At 44.5% G+C, this 21,913-nt stretch overlaps 1 protein-coding gene across 1 annotated transcript; it reads right to left on the reverse strand.

Moving 5' to 3' along the window:
• Positions 1–1,493: 1,493 nt before the first annotated feature.
• LOC311133834 (EF-hand calcium-binding domain-containing protein 3-like) lies at positions 1,494–7,059 on the reverse strand (the record flags this gene model as incomplete). Its single annotated transcript, XM_084167430.1, has 7 exons — positions 1,494–1,724; positions 2,136–2,261; positions 4,502–4,644; positions 5,107–5,255; positions 5,579–5,696; positions 6,588–6,731; positions 6,972–7,059. The coding sequence occupies 7 exons, from the start codon at positions 7,057–7,059 to the stop codon at positions 1,494–1,496; spliced, it is 999 nt and encodes a 332-aa protein (XP_084023556.1).
• Between the last annotated feature and the right edge of the window lie 14,854 nt (positions 7,060–21,913).

Here is a 21,913-nt window from a genome sequence, read left to right on the forward strand (position 1 = left end):
ATGAACACACATTCACACACAGATATGTAATTGCTCATGTAAAATAATACAATTGTAAAAATCTCTTTGTCACCCATTTCAAAAAGCAATGAGTAGTGACATTGAAATATACATTTTAGCAATTGATGCAGTGCTCATCAGTCAGTCATAAGTACTATCGTATGTAATCATTGTACTGTAAGTCACTTTGGATAAAAGGGTATAAATGGCATATACACTACATATACAACAGTATGTGGACACCCCTTCAAATTAGTGGATTCGGATATTTCAGCCACACCCCCAACGGGTGTATAAAATCGAGCACACAGCCATGCAATGTCCATAAACAAACACTTGCAGTAGAATGGCCTTACTGAAGAGCTCAGTGACTTTCAATGTGGCATCGTCATAGGATGCCACCTTTCCAACAAGTCAGTTTGTCAAATTTCTGCCCTGCTAGAGCTTCCCCGGTCAACTGTAAGTGCTGTGAAGTGGAAATGTCTAGGAGCAACAACGGCTCAGCCGCGAAGTGGTAGGCCACACAAGCTCACAGAACAGGGCCGAGTGCTGAAGCGCATAGCGGGTAAAAATCGTCTGTCCTTGGTTGCAACACTCACTACCGAGTTCCAAACTGCCTCTGGAAGCAACGTCAGCACAATAACTGTTCCTTGGGAGCTTCATGAAATGGGTTTCCATGGCTGAGCAGTCGCACACAAGCCTAAGATCACCATGCGCAATGCTAAGCGTTGGCTGGCGTGGTGTAAAGCTTGCCGCCATTGTACTCGTCGTCATCCGACTGACAAATCTGGGTTTGGCCAATGCCAGGATAACGCTACCTGCCCGAATGCATAGTGCCAACTGTAGAGTTTGGTGGAGGAGGAATACTGGTCTTGGGCTGTTTTTTATGGTTTGGGCTAGGCCCCTTAGTACCCGTGAAGATAAATCTTAACGCTACAGCATACAATGACATTCTAGACAATTCTGTGCTTCCAACTTTGTGGCAACAGTTTGGGGAAGGCTCTTTCCTGTTTCAGCATGACAATGCCCTCGTGCACAAAGCGAGGTCCATACAGAAATGGTAAGTCGAGATTGGTGTGGAAGAACTTGACTGGCCTGTACAGAGCCCTTACCTCAACCCCATCAAACACCTTTGGGATGAATTGGAACATCAACTGCGAGCCAGGCCTAATCACCCAACATCAGTGCCCGACCTCACTAATGCACTTGGGACTGAATGGAAGCAAGTCCCTGCAGCAATGGTCCAACATCTAGTGGAAAGCCTTCCCAGAAGAGTGGAGGCTGTTATAGCAGCAATGGGGGGACCAACTCCATATTAATGCCCATGATTTTGGAATTAGATGTTCGACGAGCAGGTGTCACGATACTTTTAGTCATGTAGTGTTTTAAGAATACAATGAAGTACAAAATCGACATATTTCTTTCTTTTAATTGGAAAAGCCTCACTCCACAATGAATGATGGACTGTGACAATCCTCCATACCCTCTGCTCCCTAATACTGGTGGGGGAGCAGAGGCAAGTTGTTCCTCTCTTCCAGCAGGTCGCGGGGCTGCAACATGTTGCGGCAGCCGCTCCAGCTCCAGGTGTAGGTGGAGAAGGTGTCAGAGAAGGCATTGTGGTCCAGCGGGCTGTGGTAGCTCTGCAGCGAGCCCCAGGAGTCCCAGGTGTCCCGCTGCTTGTACTGGCTCAGCGTCTCCAGGTAGGTGTTCAAGCCCTCTTTGGACTAGGGTGAGAGAGGGATGGAGGGAGGGAGGGAGGGAGGGAGGGAGGGAGGGAGATAAATAAATAAATAAATAAATAAATATTTATATATGGAAAGAGAAATAGAGGGATACAGAGCTGGAGGAGAGAGAGAGAGCGAAGTAGCGAGTAACTCACTTTAAATCAGGCCTTTCCAAGCAGAGATATTGCTTGTACAGTAGTCCTACGTTGTAGTCACACATGTATTACATAGCACATAGCACATTGTTACACAAAAAATGGCAGGGATGGAGAGAAGAAAGAGGCATCTTTGCTGAGAACATTTGGAAAGAGGAGAAGACTCAAACACTGCCATTTCTAACTGAAATACTGCAAAGGTATTGACTAAAATGGCAAATGTATGATGTTGTTGTTATAGTGTGAGCTGGAGCACCTTGTGGCGTATCTGGTTGATGTTGTCATAGGTCAGACGCTCTCTGTCCTTCACTTGCAGGTCCACCTTGATCTTGACCGGAGTGATCATGTCCTTAGTCTCCTTTCCTGGGTGCTTGATTGATAACTGTGGGAGGGAGGGATGTAGAAAGAGGGAGGGACGGAAGGAGGGCGAGAGAGTGAGCGAGATAGAGGGAGATGAGTAACCCACAATCAAAATGAAATACAATTTGATTTGTCATATTCTTCGTAGACTAACAGTGACATGCTTACGTACGGGTCCTTTTCCAACAATGCAAAGTTAAAGATATATTTTATTTATTTAAAAAATAAATAGTGACACAAGGAATAAATACACGGGGAATAACTAATAAAAATAAAGAGTAAAAATCATATGGCTGTATACAGTATAGGGAGTAGAAAATAACATGGCGATGTGCAGGGGCATGAGGTAATTGAGGTAGCTACGTACTGTACAAATAGGTAGCTAGGCATAAAGTGACTAGGCAACAGGATAGATAGTAGCAGCAGCGTATGTGGTGAGTGTGAAAGTGTTTGTGTGTTTGAGTGTATGTTTGGCATCAGTAAGCATGTGTGTGCATGTTTTGTGTGTTGGGGTGTATGTAGTGTGTGTGTATGTGTTTGTTGGGGTGTTAGTGTACAGTAAGTATGTGTGAGTTTGTGGGGAAAGTCCAGTGTGTGTGCAATGTCAGTGCAAGAGAGTTAGTGAAAAAAAGGGTCAATGCAGGTAGTCCGGGTAGCCATTTGATTAGCTATTTAGCAGTCTTGTTTAGAAGTCTTATTGCTTGGGGGTAGAAGCTGTTCAGGGTCCTGTTGGTTCCAGACTTTGTGCATGTGACGAGTACTGAGTATACAAAGAGGCAGGACGCAGACGCAGGAATAAACAAGGTCAAGGTTTACTCAAAGAATGACAAAGAGAATAAACAAAGATACATGACACGAAGCAAAACAATCACACACAACATCCTACAGAACAGTCCAGGGCTAAATAGGGGTAGTGATGAGATGATGAGGTGCAGGTGCGCTGAAGGTGATTAGGGTGCGTTGGGTTTCCATTCCGGTGTTGCCGAGGTGGTGCGCTCAGACCGGTGGCTCTCTGTGTGGACGACGTCATCGATGCACTTATTACTTAAGCCGGTGACTAATGTGGTAAACTCCTCAATGCCATTTGATGAATCCCAAAACATATTCCAGTCTGTGCTAGCAAAATAGTCCTGTAGCTTGGCATACGCTTCATCGGACCACTTCCGAATTGAGCGTGTCACTGGTACTTCCTGTTTGAGTTTTTGCTTGTAAGCAGGAAATCAGGTGGATGGAGTTATGGTCAGAATAGAGTTGTATGTGTTGTATGTGTCTCTGTGTAGAGTAAAGGTGATCTAGAGTTTTTTCCCCTCTAGTTGCATAGGTGACATGCTGGTAGAAACAAGGTAAAACAGATTTCAGTTTTCCTGCATTAAAATCACCAGCCACTAGGAGTGCTGCCTCTGGATGAGCATTTTCTTGTTGGCTTATGGTCCTATATAGCTCGTTGAGTGCGGTCTTAGTGCCAGCATCGGTTTGTGGTGGTAAATAGACAGCTACGAAAAATATAGATGAAAACTATTTTGGTAAATAGTATGGTCTACACAGCGTATCATAAGGTATTCTAACTCAGGCGAGCAGAACCTAGAGACTTCCTTAATATTAGAGATCGTGCACCAGCTGTTGTTAAGAAAGAGACACGCCCTTGAGTTTACGAGACGCTGCAGTTCTGTCCTGCAGATGCATAGAAAAACCAGCTTGATTTATATTAACCATGTCCTCGTTCAGACAGGACTTTGTGAAGTATAGGATATTACAGTTCTTCAGGTCCCATTGATAGGATAGTCTCGAATGGAACTCGTCTAGTTTGTTCTCCAGTAGAATCTGTTTATTTAATCACCGCTGTAGTTTCGTCAGGGTTCCCCCACGTCGGCTTCTATATCGTCGTCTTTTCTTATTCGGGGACAATATACTAAACTTCCCCTACTATTCTCCATTTATTTTTAGATTCATAAATAGGGATAATAATTAATTAATTGCTGATTCAGAACTTAATTAAGATAAGATGCCAGGGAAGACAACATCTAGATAAAGTTTGGTTCCATAAATGAAAAAATAAGTATAAAATATTCAACACAGTATGCAATACAGGGGTGATCCAGATGCATTTTCAGTCAATTCAGGTTGTTATTGTAAAAGAGAATCGATTTATTCTCGATGACTTACCTGGCTAAATAAAGGCGCAAGTAACTAAAATAAAGTAAACCCGAATTGACTGAATTGAAATGGAATTGTCCCCAACCCTTCTGTCCCCCTAGCTCATACCTGTCTGATGCGCCCTTCGATCTCCACGGTCTTCCAGGTCTTGGCAGAGGGGGCACTTCCCTGGGTCGCCACCCGCTTGCCCACCGTGACCTTTGAGTTGACGTTCAGGCTGGGCCGCTTGGAGTACGGGCTGGTACTGGGAGCTGAGAGAGTCACACACACAACGCAGTGACTCGGATTCAATTCAATTCAGTAATCCAATGTTGCCAAAGACATTGATGAATTGCAAGCTTTGGGGAAACTCACCTTGACCAATGTGTAGCATCTACATGGATGCTACACACACAGTGTTAAATTGAAAGATAGATAAGGAGCACAGGAGGCTGCTGAGGGGAGGACGGCTCATAATAATGGCCGGAACGGAGCAAATGGAATGGCTTCAAACACATGGAAACCATGTGTTTGATGTAATTGATACCGTTCTACTTATTCCGCTCCAGCCATTGCCACAAGCCCGTCCTCCCCAATTAAGGTGCCACCAACCTCCTGTGGTAAGGAGGGGAAGTAATATACACACAATAAAACCAGGAACTGAAATTATGTTTCTCAAACACTGGTCAAATGTTGTTCAGACGTTACACAAACATTGCCCAGACGTTGCTCACCGTCGGGTTTGATGTACTTCATCAGCTGCTTGGGCTGCAGGCCCACCAGGTGGGCCCCCTTGGCATAGTAGGTGATCACGTGACCCCTGCTCTTGTCTTGCTGCGGCGCCACCTTCAACACATGACGCAGCGACTTCTTATGGTAATACCTGGTTGGAGACAGAGAGGCCACGAAAAAGGCCTTTTGATTGATGAGCTTATTTCTGCATGTTGGGACACCATTTTGAATGCCGCAAAAATCACCTGTAAAAACTACCTAGACTCAGAGAACGAGAACTTAAACTGACAATATTTGCTTTTGGGGCTTTGATCTTCGTATTTTGTCAAAGGCAACATTTTACTCAAATGATTTACTCAAATATTTATTCTCATAATAAACCTCACAATTATTGCATACATTTAGTGTTTAGCTTGTGCCTGACCAGAAGTACTGCTAGTGTATATTATCAGAGAACGAACGTTTGTATTTTACCGAACTATCTCCCCAGTGGCACTGCTGGGAATGAGGCCCGCATTCAGCATCTGATTCAAGGCTTTGTAGAACACAGAGTCTGACTGATCCACACTCTGAGATGGGTCAGGGGACTCCGCTACAGGGAGAGAGAGGGAGCGAAAGAGAGAGAATGGAGAGAGAGAGAGAGAGGGAGAGATTGAGGGAGGAGGAGTAGAGGGAGTAGTTGGCACCTGTTTCATGGCTTGAAAAAATTATGTCATTGTGAGCATGTACACGCCATCTAAAATCGGTCAAAATATACACCTCTCTTTCTTACAGGCTTTTTACCTTTTATACACCTGGCGAACTTCTGACTGTCTGTCATCACACACAGAAAGTCTTGAAAACCTACCTCACCATCTCCTAGAAACAAATCACATTTGAATTATTGTTCCTTAAATTAAAATTACAGATAGCGTTCATACGTTCTACTAGGGATGACAATTTGAAAGAACGTCTGTGTTGGAGTACTCTCATCTAAATAATTGTGAGTACTCCAGTACTCGCATGTTAGCGTGAAACAGGGCTGAAGGCAAAAAATTATCCTATTGGATGTTCCAATTAAGCCTATGGCTGTTCTGATACACAACTGAACATGTAATTTAACATAATTACTGCACTTGACATACTCCACACACATTTAAAAGTTTGAAATGTTCTCTGTGCTTATACATTTTACCTGATAAATAGCTGCATTTGTACATTTTGAGTACTTGTATTTGTTAATAAGCAATTGAGTACAAACCTTAAATCGAGTACTCGCACCCACCCCATATTCTACCTGAAAGGCTAGTTTGGAGAGCATTTTTTGTTCCTAAATACATTTAAAATGTATTGGAAAACAGGTTATAAAGGCATTTCACATTCCATGGAACATGTTAGAATTGCAAACGGAATGTTTTCATCTTGTGTGAAATTTCCAGTAGCATAATTCCTTGATCCTGCCTTGGGATACATTGCAGGTGTATGTCCTTGTGCGTGACCTCACCGTCATAGTCGGCCCTATGTAGGGCAGCCTCAGTCTGCTCGGGGCTGAGTCTCATGTTCACTGTGTCCAATAGGGAGGAGAGACCCACTGCGTCAATGCAGCCATGACTGTTGGTGACAAACAGCTCAAAGACAGCCTGGAACGCTATGGGATAGGATAGAATAGGAAAGGATTAACTTGATTGTCCCCGAGGAGAAAATAAAGGGTTTTATAACAAACTCCTTCTTGTTGAAATTCTATTATTTTTCCCTCTGTGCTACTGAAATTAACTAACCTTCTTTTCATTTCTAATTCTTCGACAGGCATTCATAGTGATTGACACTCATTTAAAGTATTGTGTTTGTCTTTTTTCATTATTGGTGTCACAAGGTAATGTCATGTCACCTTCAACTTGTGCGTCCGACAGTGGCTCCTCTGCAACCATGGTGGCCAAGTCCTTGAGCTGACCAATACCCCTGTTGGTCAGAGCCATGGTGTGATACTGCAATTCTAAAACATCTTTATACTCCGTAATACTGGCTCAGCACTGTTGGCATACTTGATCAATTAATCTCTTCTCGATTCTTCGCATCCTCTCTCCTCGTCTCCTTATCAAAACGCCTTGGAGGAAAAGGTCAGAGAGGAGGGACCTTGGACCTTCTCCTCCAATACGATTGACAAGGAGGTGAGGAAATAAGATTGTAATTTGAAAATCTTTGAATTATAAAATAGACTACACTATACACTGAGTGTACAAAACATTAAGGACACTTTCCTAATATTGAGTTTCACCCCCCCCCTTTTGGCCATCAGAACAGCCTGAATTCGTCGGAGCATGGACTCTACAAGGTGTCGAAAGCATTCCACAGAGATGCTGGCCAATGTTCCTTCCAGAAATTATAAGCACTGAGCAAATTTCAGGTCTGCTGAGCGCTAACTTGAGCGAGATTACTGTGAACACTGAGGCTGTACCCGCTTTAAGTTACAGTTTCAGACAGTGGTCAAGTAGGCTACTGTGGCTATTTGATCATAATGTAGGCCTACCAGAGTGGCCTACCGTGGCTATTTGATCATAATGTAGGCCTACCAGAGTGGCCTACCATCAAAAACAATGGAGAAAATGCATCCTATAACATTTTAACATGGAAATAGCTGTTCTATCAATTTGTGGTGTTCAATGTAGGCCTACATTCCATGAGACTTTTGAAAAACCATGCAGGGCTTGACATTAACCTGTTTATCCACTTGTCCTTCAGAGAAGGAGGTGACTGAAAATGTTGTTGTGTTGTTTGATGCAAGAAATAACTTTACAAAATAAAATGTATTATTATTCCCATACCATTATCACAGAGAATCAGACAAATTATGATACCCTCTGCCTATTGGCTACTTAGCTTATTCAAGACCGTCTCAAAATACAACACTGCCCCGTTAAGATAAAAGCAAGCTCTTTACCCGACTTGCTTTTCAAAGATGTCTAGAAATGTACACGTTTTATGCTCTTGTAGGAAGTAATCACTCCCACATTGCTGACTACAAATGATCTGTAACTGGGTTAATAACTCACTAACTAGCAAAGGATATGAACAAAATGTGCACACGTGGCTACATGCAGCTCTCGCTTTGATCTCAAAACAAGCGCATCTACTCACGACTGCTCATGCTATAAAAACAGTCCAGTTCAAAGTGAATGGCATATATCCATATATGGCAATGGTCTATTTGCATATAGGCCAACTGCAGCTCTGATCGGTTATGCTGCACCGGTCTGAGTAGAGTACGGGCTGAGTCCTGTGTGTCAATGCAATAGAATCCTATGCCGATGCATTCTGCCTACAACAACATCTCTTGCATAGTTAGTTTTGCATACTATGCCTTACATAATTAGTTTTGTTTCGGTATGTTGCATTGAAAGTTGCTAATATTGCGTTGATTCAATCACAATTTCCACAGTAAAGGGAAACGTTGATAGTGTTAATTAACTAAAGGGGGAAAGTCCAGAAAGTTGAGTGAAGTTCAATCTCGTGCTTCTCTGCGCGGGCTGATATTTCTTCAGCGCTGCAGCTTAGAGGGAACATTGATGCTGGCCCATGTTGACTCCAATGCTTCCCACAGTTGTGTGAAGTTGGCTGAATGTCCTTTAGGTGGTGGACCATTCTTGATACACACAGGAAACTGTTAAGCGTGAAAAACCCATCAGCATGCAGTTCTTGACACAAACCGGTGCGCCTGGCACCTCCTGCCATACCCCGTTCAAAGGCACTTAAATCTTATGTCTTGCCCATTCACCCTCTGAATGGCACACATACACAATCCATGTCTCAATTGTCTCAAGGCTTAAAAATCCTTCTTTAACCTGTCTCCTCCCCTTCATCTACAATGATTGAAGTGGATTGGCATCAATAAGGGATCATAGCTTTCACCTGGATTCACCTGGTCAGTCTATGTCATGAAAAGAGTAGGTGTCCTTAACGTTTTCTACGATGCTCGTCTGATTCATGTTGTTCAGATAAAAAATCTGAAGGAGAAAACAATGTGTACTCACAGAGAATCCAGGACTTCCTTTAAGTCTGAGGTTATCCCACTGGGGTCCATGTCTCTGCTGCCCTGACCCACATGTTTTCGGGTGCCCTAGAAATACAAATGATAAGTAAATTATTTAGGAAGTGTTTCATGAAAAAGTATTATTATATCAATAGCCTTTTTGTATTCATGTTTATTTTTGTTTTTCTCCAGTAGAATATGTTTGTCTTATTATATCAATAGCTTATTTTTGTCTTAATTACTTTTTCACTAATAGAATAAAAAAGGCTAAATGATGGGCAATGAATGTTACTAGCCTAACCTTCATCCTGCCTGCTGGGGTCTCTCTCATTGTGACAGGTATTGGATGGTCAATACTTCTCAGATAAGCTCAAATAGGGTGTTGACCCTGCAGGAAGGACAATTGGAGAGTTAGTGCAGTGATGGGAGTATTATATGATATCAAAACCATGACGCCACAACCAGACCTACATCATAGAGATCCTACTAAATTACGTGTTCTTATTCCTAATTATATTACCTAAAAAAGACGTTCAAAATAAACCTACCATCTCAAATGAAAACGCTGAAATAAACAATGAAATTATCACATTGGTTGCTTATAGCCCTACTAACTATCACGTTGAGAGTAGAATGAATTGTTTCCAACATCAGTTCCCAAAGCACCACTTCTAGAAACCATCGAAGTGACTCAGGTTCTCACACCATTTCCTTTGCGCTAATTTTTGGGGCACAAGTGTCATGGGTTAACTATGACGTCCGCATCAGTGACGTTTCTTCTTTATTCGACAAAATTGTAGAAATCCCAATTACTCGGTCTCGCACCTGCCGTTTTACCTTGAAAATATATTTCCTCAACAACAACAAAAAAGTGCTACAAAAGCATAATACCGTATCCAATGTAGGTTAATTGTCCTGTCATGGCAAAGGCTTTTTATTTTATTTAGTTCTCATCAATAGGCTATAACACTTGATAGTCAAACTATCATCGCTGTAGAATAAGTATCTCAGACCCTTTGCATAAACCTTGTTCAATAGCATTCATCCGATGCGTAATTTGTTCAGGTCTGGCTCCCAATTTCAGAAAATGAGAATAGGATTATTCTAGATATTCAGTGGAGACATTCACCATTCCCATCCTTTGTTGGCCGCTAATGCCCTTAAATTTAGAATAATAATTTAGCCTACGGGGTAAGATTATTCAATGAAACGAGACGCTTTCAATCGGCTATTTATGTTTACATTTCAGTTCTTGATCAGAATTTAATAAAAAAAATTCCAGTGTCACCAAAATGATAAGAATAGGCTGCATTAAGTTCCTTTTCGTTTTCTTCAATACTTGGTTCTGGGTAAATATAAAATTCCATTTGTTTTTACATTTTGTATATCTGAATAAATATATATAGCCTACCATTAGTCTTTACCATGAATCTTAATAAAGCAGGTTAAAATGAACCTATATGATATGGTGAAAATGTTCAAATAACTCACCCAAAAATGAATTGAGAAATAATGCATTTACTGTATACAGTGAGGGAAAAAAGTATTTGATCCCCTGCTGATTTTGTAAGTTTGCCCACTGACAAAGAAATGATCAGTCTATAATTTTAATGGTAGGTATATTTGAACAGTGAGAGACAGAATAATGTCACGAATTCCGCCGAGGCTGCTCCTCCTCCTTGTTCGGGCAGGCTTCGGCGTTCGTCGTCCCCGGAGTACTAGCTGCTACCGTTTGATGTTATCTGTGTTTGTTTGGTCTTGTCTGATTAGTGCACCTGTTCCATATCTCGTATCGATTATGTCACCTATAAGTTTCCTTTGGTTTTGTTTGTAGTTGTGTGTTTTTGTACGCCTGTCCGTTGGTGTAGGTTATTTGTTTTCTTGTTGTTAGTGCTTTTCGCACTTTACGCACTGTTTTGCGTATTCGCTCGCCTCCTGTTTGTTGAGGCCCGTTGGATTTGTATTTTGCTCCTGTGACTATTAAAGTCGGATCAACTAAGCTTCTGTGTCCTGCGCCTGACTCCAACACCGCATCCACATCAGCCCCTTGACAGAACAACACACCATACAATGGAGTCAGCAGGAGCAGCGGCGTCGACCGAGTCGCTGGAGGATCGGGTCAGCTGCCAGGACGCCATGATCCAGCAACTCGGCTCCGCCATGCAGGAGGTAATGAACACCCTGCGCCGATGGGAAAGGGGAGGCGTGCCCACACCTCCTCCTACATTACCACCACCATCGGCCAGCCCCACCAACCAGCTCCGGAATCCAGTGGGATTCGGCTCTCGCTCCCGAGGGAGTATGATGGCACCGCAGCCGGGTGTCAGGGGTTCCTCCTTCAGGTGGAACTCTACCTGGCCACCATACACCCGGCGCCCTCGGGATACGAGAGCGTTTCCGCCCTCATCTCCTGTCTCTCCGGCAAGGCGTTGGAGTGGGCCAACGCCGAATGGAGGGGAATAGACGCTGCCACCATCAGCTACACAGAGTTCTCCCGCCGCTTCAGGGCAGTTTTCGATCACCCTCCTGAGGGTAAAGCGGCGGGGGAGCGTCTGTTCCACCTCCGACAGGGGAAGAGGAGCGCACAGGAGTTCGCCCTGGATTTCCGGACTCTAGCGGCGGATGCGGGGTGGAATGAGAGGGCCCTCATCGATCACTATCGGTGTAGCCTGCGTGAGGACGTTCGTCGAGAGCTGGCCTGCAGGGACACCAATCTGTCCTTCGACCAGCTAGTGGACATGTCCATCCGTCTGGATACCCTGCTGGCCACCCGCGGACGTCCCGAGATGGGGCCATCCATTCCATCCCCCAGCACCGCCGAGCCCAATGGAGCTCGGGGGTGCTGGCGCTAGAGAGAGTAGGAGAGAGAACCCGAGGGGGGCCATCCCCTGCACCAGCTGTGGCCGTAGAGGACACACTGCGGCTAGGTGCTGGGGAGGGTCTCCAAGGAATCGAGGCAACGGGTCGTGCACTGGGGAGTCATTTCAGGTGAGTAGGCGCCCCACTCACCCAGAGCTCTCTGTTGTTCACTTGTGTATACCTGTGGTATTTCCTCAGGTTGCATCTCATTCCCAGCATAAGGCGCTAGTCGATTCAGGCGCAGCTGGGAATTTTATTGATTGGAAATTTTGTTCTAAGTTAGGGATTCCCCTCCTGCCCGTTGATGCACCCTTTCCTGTCCATGCCCTAGATAGCCGCCCGTTGGGATCTGGGTTGATTAGGGAGGTCACAGCGCCACTAAAGATGAAGACGCAGGGGGGTCATGAGGAGATTATTCAGTTGTACCTCACTGACTCTCCTGCGTATCCCGTGGTGCTGGGGCTTCCTTGGTTAATCACCCATGACCCCACCATTTCGTGGCAACAGAGGGCTCTCAAGGAATGGTCTGGCCAGTGTGTTGGGCGATGTTTAGGTGTTTCCGTTGGGGCGACCACGGTGGAGAGTCCGAACCAAGTGCCCGCAATGCACATTCCCCCTGAGTATGAGGATTTGGCACTCGTGTTCATCAAGACGAGGGCGACGCGATTGCCACCTCATAGACAGGGAGATTGTGCGATAAACCTCCAGACAGGTGCGGCACTTCCGCAGAGCCATGTGTATCCTCTGTCTCAAGAGGAGACGGCGGCTATGGAAACATACATAGCTGAGTCCCTGAGACAAGGATACATACGGCCCTCCACTTCCCCTGCGTCCTCGAGTTTCTTTTTTGTGAAGAAGAAGGATGGAGGTTTGCGCCCGTGTATTGATTATCGTAGTCTCAATCAGATCACTGTGAAATACAGTTACCCTCTACCTCTGATTGCGAGTATGACTGAATCATTACGCGGAGCGCGTTTCTTCACAAAACTGGATCTCAGGAGCGCTTATAACTTGGTGCGCATTAGGGAGGGAGATGAATGGAAGACGGCATTTAGTACCACCTCAGGTCATTATGAGTATCTTGTCATGCCATACGGGTTAATGAATGCTCCTTCAGTCTTCCAATCATTTGTGGACGAGATCTTCCGGGACCTGCATGGGCAGGGAATGGTAGTGTACATTGACGACATCCTAGTGTACTCTGCTACATGAGCCGAGCATGTAGCCCTGGTGCGCCGAGTGTTGGGTAGGCTGTTGGAGCATGACTTGTATGTCAAGGCAGAGAAATGTCTGTTTTTCCAGGAGTCCATCTCCTTCTTGGGTCATCGGTTGTCCGCGTCAGGGGTGAAGATGGAGATTGACCGGGTGTCAGCCGTGTGTAACTGGCAAACCCCAACCACTGTTAAAGAGGTGCAGCAGTTTTGGGGTTTTGCCAATTACTACCGGAGGTTTATCCGGGGTTTTGGACAGGTAGCAGCTCCCATTACTTCCCTGCTGAAGGGGGGCCCAGTGCGTTTGCAGTGGTCGGCTGAAGCGGACAGGGCGTTTCGTAAACTGAAGGACCTGTTCACTTCGGCTCCGGTGCTGGCGCACCCGGACCCCACTTTAGCGTTCCAGGTAGAGGTGGACGCGTCAGAGGCCGGAATTGGGGCAGTACTGTCGCAACGCTCCGGCACGCCTCCTAAGCTCCGTCCCTGCGCTTTTTATTCTAAAAAGCTCAGCCCGGCGGAGCGTAATTATGACGTAGGGGACAGGGAGCTGTTAGCCGTGGTTCAAGCCCTAAAGGTGTGGAGGCATTGGCTTGAGGGGGCTCAACACCCTTTTCTCATTCTGACTGACCATCGTAACCTGGAGTACATCCGGGCAGCGAGGAGATTGAACCCTCGTCAGGCTAGGTGGAACATGTTCCTGACCCGGTTCGTTTTTAAGATCACTTACATCCCAGGGTCCCAGAACAGTAAGGCAGACGCCCTGTCCCGGCGGTATGACGCAGAGGAGAGGTCCATTGAGCTCACTCCCATACTGCCGGAGTCTTGTCTGGTGGCACCGGTGGTATGGGAGGTCGATGCGGAAATTGAGCGGGCGTTACGCACCGACCCTACCGACCCTACTAATTGCAAAAGGGTTTTCTAATGATCAATTAGCCTTTTAAAATGATAAACTTGGATTAGCAAACACAACGTGCCATTGGAACACAGGACTGATGGTTGCTGATAATGGGCCTCTGTACGCCTATGTAGATATTCCATAAAAAATCAGCCGTTTCCAGCTACAATAGCCATTTACAACATTAACAATGTATACACTGTATTTCTGATAAATTTGATGTTATTTTTATGGACCAAAAAATTGCTTTTCTTTCGAAAACAAGGACATTTCTAAGTGACCCCAAAGTTTTGAACGGTAGTGTACATATATGGACGAGCGATGTCAGAGCGGCATGGACTAACATACAGTAGAATAGTATAGAATACAGTATACACATATGAGGTGAGTAATGAAAGATATGTAAAGATTATTAAAGCGATTATGATACCGTAGAATAGTATAGAATACAGTACATACATATGAGATGAGTAATGCCAGATACAGTGCCTTGCAAAAGTATTCATCCCCCTTGCCGTTTTTCGTATTTTGTTGCATTACAACCTGTAATTTAAATTGACTTTATTTGGATTTCATGTAATGGACATACACAAAATAGTCAAAATTGGTGAAGTGAAAAAAATAAAAAAATAAACTTGTTTTAAAAGATTCAAAAAAATGAATAACGGAAAAGTGGTGCGTGCATATGTATTCACCCCCTTTGCTATGAAGCCCCTAAATAAGATCTGGTGCAACCAATTACCTTCAGAAGTCACATAATTAGTTAAATAAAATCCACCTGTGTGCAATCTAAGTGTCACATGATCTGTCACATGATCTCAGTTTATATATACACCTGTTCTGAAAGGCCCCAGAGTCTGCAACACCACTAAGCAAGGGGCACCACCAAGCAAGCGGCACCATGAAGACCAAGGAGCTCTCCAAACAGGTCAGAGACAAAGTTGTGGAGAAGTACAGATCAGGGTTGGGTTACAAAAAAATATCAGAAACTTTGAACATCCTACGGAGCACCATTAAATCCATTATTAAAAAATGGAAAGAATATGGCACCACAACAAACCTGCCAAGAGAGGGCCGCCCACCAAAACTCACGGACGAGGCAAGGAGGGCATTAATCAGAGAGGCAACAAAGAGACCAAAGATAACACTGAAGGAGCTGCAAAGCTCCACAGCGGAGATTGGAGTATCTGTCCATAGGATCACTTTAAGCCGTACACTCCACAGAGCTGGGCTTTACGGAATAGTGGCCATATAAAAGCAATAAATAAGAAATAAATAAGCAAACACGTTTGGTGTTCGCCAAAAGGCATGTGGGAGACTCCTCAAACATATGGAAGAAGGTACTCTGGTAAAATGAGACTAAAATTGAGCATTTTGGCCCTCAAGGAAAACGCTATGTCTGGCGCAAACCCAACACTTCTCATCACCCCGAGAACACCATCCCCACAGTGAAGCATGGTGGTGGCAGCATCATGCTGTGGGGATGTTTTTCATCGGCAGGGACTGGGAAACTGGTCAGAATTGAAGGAATGATGGATGGCGCTAAATACAGGGAAATTCTTGAGGGAAACCTGTTTCAGTCTTCCAGAGATTTGAGACTGATACGGAGGTTCACCTTCCAGCAGGACAATTTTGTAAAATATATTTTATTTACTTGACCTTTATTTAACTAGGTAAGTCAGTTAAGAACAAATTATTATTTACAATGACGGCTTACACCGGCCAAACCCGGACGACGCTGGGCCAATTGTGCACCACCCTATGAGACTCGGGAGACAATGACCCTAAGCATACTGCTAAAGCAACACTCAAATGGTTTAAGGGGAAACATTTAAATGTCTTGGAATGGCCTAGTCAAAACACAGACCTCAATCCAATTGAGAATCTGTGGTATGACTTAAAGATTGCTGTATACCAGCAGAACCCATCCAACTTGAAGGAGCTGGAGCAGTTTTGCCGTGAAGAATGGGCAAAAATCCCAGTGGCTAGATGTGTCAAGCTTATAGAGACAAACCCCAAGAGACTTGCAGCTGTAATTGCTGCAAAAGGTGGCTCTACAAAGTATTGACTTTAGGGGGGTGAATAGTTATGCACACTCAAGTTCTGTTTTTTTGTCTTATTTCTTGTTTTTCACAATAAAAAATATTTTGCATCTTCAAAGTGGTAGGCATGTTGTGTAAATCAAATGATACAAGCCCCCCCAAAAAATCAAATTTAATTCCAGGTTGTAAGGCAACAAAATAGGGAAAATGCCAAGGGGGGTGAATACTTTCGCAAGCCACTGTATGTAAACATTATTAAAGTGGCTAGTGTCCCATTTCTTAAAGTTGCCAGGGATTTCTAGTCTATGTCTATAGGCAGCAGCCTCTAATGTGCTAGTGATGTCCATTTAACAGTCTGATGGCCTTGAGATTGAAGCTGTTTTTCAGTCTCTCTGTCCCAGCTTTGATGCACCTGTACTGACCTCGCCTTCTGGATGATAATGGATTGACAGGCAGTGGCTCGGGTGGTTGATGTCCTTGATTATCTTTTTGGGCTTCCTGTGACATCGGGTGCTGTAGGTGTCCTGGAGCGCGGGTAGTTTGCCCCCGGTAATGTGTTGTGCAGACCGCACCACCCTCTGGAGAGCCTTGCGGTTGTGGGCGGTGCAGTTGCCGTACCAGTCGGTGATACAGCCTGACAGGATGCTCTCAATTGTGCATCTGTAAAGGATTGTGAGGGTTTTAGGTGCCAAGCCAAATTTATTTAACCTCCTGAGGTTGAAGAGGCTCTGTTGCACCTTCTTCACCACACTGTCTGTGTGGGTGGTCCATTTCAGTTTGTCAGTGATGTGTACGCCAAGGAACTTGAAACTTTCCACCTTCTCCACTACAGTCCCGTTGATGTGGATGGGGGGTGCACCCTCTGCTGTTTCCTGAAGTCCACGATCATCACCTTTGTTTTGTTGACGTTGAGTGAGAGGTTATTTTCCTGGCACCACACTCCCAGAGTCCTCACCTCCTCACCTCCTCCATGTAGGCTGTCTTGTCATTGTTGGTAATCAAGCCTGTTGTGTCGTCTGCAAACTTGATGATTGAGTTGGAGGCGTGCTTGGCCACGCAGTCATGGGTGAACAGGGAGTACAGGAGTGGGCTGATCACGCACCCTTGTGGGGCCCCAGTGTTGAGGATCAGCGAAGTGGAGGTGTTGTTTCCTACCTTCACCACCTGGGGTGGCCCGTCAGGAAGTCCAGGACCCAGTTGCAGAGGGCGGGGTTCAGACCCAGGGCCTCGTGCTTAATGATGAGCTTGGAGGGTACTATGGTGTTGAATGCTGATTTATAATCAATGAACAGCATTCTTATATAGGTATTCCTCTTGTCCAGATGGGATAGGGCAGTGTGCAGAGTGATGGCGATTGCATCGTCTTTGGATCTATTGGGACGGTTAGCAAATTGAAGTGGGTCTAGAGTGGCAGGTAAGGTAGAGATGATATGATCCTTGACTAGTCTCTCAAAGCACTTCATGGTGACAGAGGTGAGTGCTACGGGGCGATAGTCGTTTAGTTCAGTTACCTTTGCTTTCTTGGGTACAGGAACAATGGTGGCCATCTTAAACCATGTGGGGACAGCAGACTGGGATAAGGAGAGATTGAATATGTTCATAAATGTACTCCTGAGTGGCGCAGTGGTCTAAGGCACTGCATCGCAGTGCTAACTGTGCCACTAGAGATCCTGGTTCGAATCCAGGCTCTGTCGCAGCCGGCCGCGACCGGGAGACTCATGGGCGGCGCACAATTGGCCCAGCGTCGTCCAGGGTAGGGGAGGGAATGGCCGGCAGGGATGTAGCTCAGTTGATAGAGCATGGCGTTTGCAACGCCAGAGTTGTGGGTTCGTTTCCCACGGGGGGCCAGTATAATTTTTATTTTTTATTTTTATTTTTTTTATATATATATGTATTCACTAACTGTAAGTCGCTCTGGATAAGAGCGTCTGCTAAATGACTAAAATGTAAATGTATAAACACACCAGCCAGCTGGTCTGAGCATGCTCTGAGGACGTGGCTAGGGATGCCGTCTGGGCCGGCAGCCTTGCGAGATTTAACACTTTTAAATGCTTTACTCACGTCAGCCATAGAGAAGGAGAGGCCACAGTCCTTGGTAGCAGGCCACGTCGGTGGCACTGTGCTATCCTCAAAGCGGGCGAAGGTGTTTAGCTTGTCCGTAAGCAAGACGTCGGTCTCGGCGACGTGGCTGGTTTTCCATTTGCAGTCCGTGATTGTCTGTAGACCCTGCCACATACGTCTTGTGTCTGAGCCGTTGAATTGCGACTCCACTTTGTCTCTATACTGACGTTTTGCTTGTTTGATTGCCTTGCGGAGTGAATAACTACACTGTTTGTATTCTGCCATATTCCTAGTCACCTTGCCATGGTTAAATGCGGTGGTTCGCGCCTTCAGATTCGCGCGAATGCTGCCATCTATCCACGGTTTCTGGTTAGGGTAGGTTTTAACAGTGGGTAACAGTGGGTATCTCCTATGCACTTCCTGATATACTCAGTTACCATATCGGTGTATTCGTCTAAATTATTTTCGCAAGCTACCCGGAACATATCCCAGTCCGCGTGATCTAAACAATCCTGTGGATTCTGGTTGGTCAGACCAGCATTGAATAGTCCTTAGCACGGGTACTTCCTGTTTGAGTTTCTGCCTATAGGAAGTGAGAAGCAAAATGGAGGGCGGGGGAGGGCCTTGTAAGTATCGCAGAAGTTTGAATAACAGTGGTCCAGAGTTTTAGCAGCGCGAGTACTACAGTCGATATGTTGATAGAACTTCAGCAGCCTAGTCCTCAAATTTGCTTTGTTTAGATCCCCAGCTACAATAAATGCAGCCTCAGGATATGTGGTTTCCAGTTTGCATAAAGTCCAGTGAAGGTCTTTGAGAGCCGTCGTGGTATTGGCTTGAGGGGGGATATAAACGGCCGTGGCTATAACAGAGGAAAATTATCTTGGGAGATAATACGGTCGGCATTGATTGTGAGGTATTCTAGGTCGGGTGAACAAAAGGAATTGAGTTCCTGTATGTTACTACAATTACACCATAAGTCGTTAATCATAAAATATAAAAAATATGCCATTTAGCAGACGCTTTTATCCAAAGCGACTTACAGTCATGCGTGCATACATTTTTTTGTGTATGGGTGGTCCCGGGGATCGAACCCACTACCTTGGCGTTACAAGCGCCGTGCTCTACCAGTTGAGCTACAGAATCATGAAACACACCTCCGCCCTTCTGCTTCCCGGAGAGATATTTATTCTGTGCGATGAACTGAGAATCCCTCTGGCTGGACCGATACCGACAGAGTATCCCGAGAGAGCCATGTTTCCGTGAAACAAAGTATGTTACAGGCCCTGATGTCTCTCTGGAAAGAAATCCTTGGCCTGAGCTCATCAACTTTGTTATTCAAAGACTGAACATTAGCGAGTAATATACTTGGAAGCAGTGGGTGGTGTGCGTGCCTCCTAAGTTGAACCAGCAGGCTGCCTCGAGTGCCTCTCCTCCACCGTCGATGTTTTGGGTCGGCCTCTGGAATCAGTTCAATTGCTCTGGGGAGAGCGAACAAAGGATCTCACCCCGTGGGGTCAAAATGATCACAGAACCACACGGGGGGACCTAGTGAATGACCTGCAGAGAGCTGGGACCAAAGTAACAAAGCCTACCATCAGTAACACACTACGCGGCCAGGGACTCAAATCCTGCAGTGCAAGACGTGTCCCCCTGCTTAAGCCAGTACATGTCCAGGCCCGTCTGAAGTTTGCTAGAGTGCATTTGGATGATCCAGAAGAGGATTGGGAGAATGTCATATGGTCAGATGAAACCAAAATATCACTTTTTGGTAAAAACTCAACTCGTCGTGTTTGGAGGACAAAGAATGCTGAGTTGCATCCAAAGAACACCATACCTACTGTGAAGCATGAGGGTGGAAACATCATGCTTTGGGGCTGTTTTTCTGCAAAGGGACCAGGACGACTGATCCGTGTAAAGGAAAGAATGAATGGGGCCATGTATCGTGAGATTTTGAGTGAAAACCTCCTTCCATCAGCAAGGGCATTGAAGATGAAACGTGGCTGGGTCTTTCAGCACGACAATGATCCCAAACACACCGCCCGGGCAACGAAGGAGTGGCTTCGTAAGAAGCATTTCAAGGTCCTGGAGTGGCCTAGCCAGTCTCCAGATCTCAACCCCATAGAAAATCTTTGGAGGGAGTTGAAAGTCCGTGTTGCCCAGCGACAGCCCCAAAACATCACTGCTCTAGAGGAGATCTGCATGGAGGAATGGGCCAAAATACCAGCAACAGTGTGTGAAAACCTTGTGAAGACTTACAGAAAACGTTTGACCTGTGTCATTGCCAACAAAGGGTATATAACAAAGTATTGAGAAACTTTTGTTATTGACCAAATACTTATTTTCCACCATAATTTGCAAAGAAATTCATTTAAAAATCCTACAATGTGATTTCCTGGATTTTTTTTTCTCATTTTGTCTGTCATAGTTGACGTGTACCTATGATGAAAATTACAGGCCTCTCTCATCTTTTTAAGTGGGAGAACTTGCACAATTGGTGGCTGACTAAATACTGTTTTCCCCCACTGTATGTCACACACACATACAGTACCAGTCAAAAGTTTGGACACACCTACTCATTCAAGGGTTTTTCTTTATTTTTACTATTTTTTACATTGTAGAATAATAGTGAAGACATCAAAACTATGAAATAACACATATGGAATCATGTAGTAACCAAAGAAGTGTTAAACAAATCAAAATATATTTTATATTTGAGATTCTTCAAATAGCCACCCTTTGCCTTGATGACAGCTTTGCACACTCTTGGCATTCTCTCAACCAGCTTCATAAGGTAGTCACCTGGAATGCATTTTAATTAACCTTGAATCAGTAGGTGTGTCCAAACTTTTGACTGGTAGTGTACATCACACACACACACACACATACACACACACACACACACGCACACACAGAGAGAGAGAGAGAGAGAGCCATCATAATGTAAAGTGATTGATGATAGTGACTGTATGATCCTTAGGGTTGTGTCCAAACCATCAGACAATACCTGGGGAAGAACCTGGTATGGGTGGCTGCTGCCTGTATTGGTCTGGGGGTTGTGGAGGTAAACAAATGGCAATATGTCCATCATGTTCTATTATGACAGTATAAGACATGTATTATTGAATCACTTTCACAGTCAGGCAAATGTAGAACTCGTGTGTCAATACATTCCCATTCAACTGACTAATTTGTTGTGTCCCCTTAGGTCTTGGGAGCCTTGCTCAGAATGTGTCTATTTCAAAACTTGAGACAAAGAAGCTATGAAAAAATTAACTGAAAAATTATCCCATCATGACGAATTCCACACACCTGCTACTGTTAGTAAGATGCTGATACTGTGTTTGCTTGTTAACTATTGGATTTTTTGTAAACTTACATTTACATTACATTTTTTTACATTTACCATGCATTAAATGGTTAGTTATATGAAGTTATTAAGATGATTTATTAAACATATTGTATCTTGTTAGGATACATCTCAGGCGAGCTTTCTGGCCACATATATTTTACCCTGTCATTGGAAACTTTTTTAGCTTGAAATGTATTCTTTGTTGGGAATAAAGTTTATTTGATGATGTTATGCTTTTATTTTTATTTAATTTTTTATTTACAGCCAACAACATAAACATAAAAAAGATGAGATATAGCTGCCTAAAATACTGACCACTGAGTGTCAAAAATGACACTACTGTAGAAAGAACTACAACTCCCAGAAACCCTTACAGGAAATAAATC

Source organism: Coregonus lavaretus (assembly GCF_964263955.1).
Source record: "Coregonus lavaretus genome assembly, chromosome: 1".
NCBI lineage: Eukaryota > Metazoa > Chordata > Actinopteri > Salmoniformes > Salmonidae > Coregonus > Coregonus lavaretus.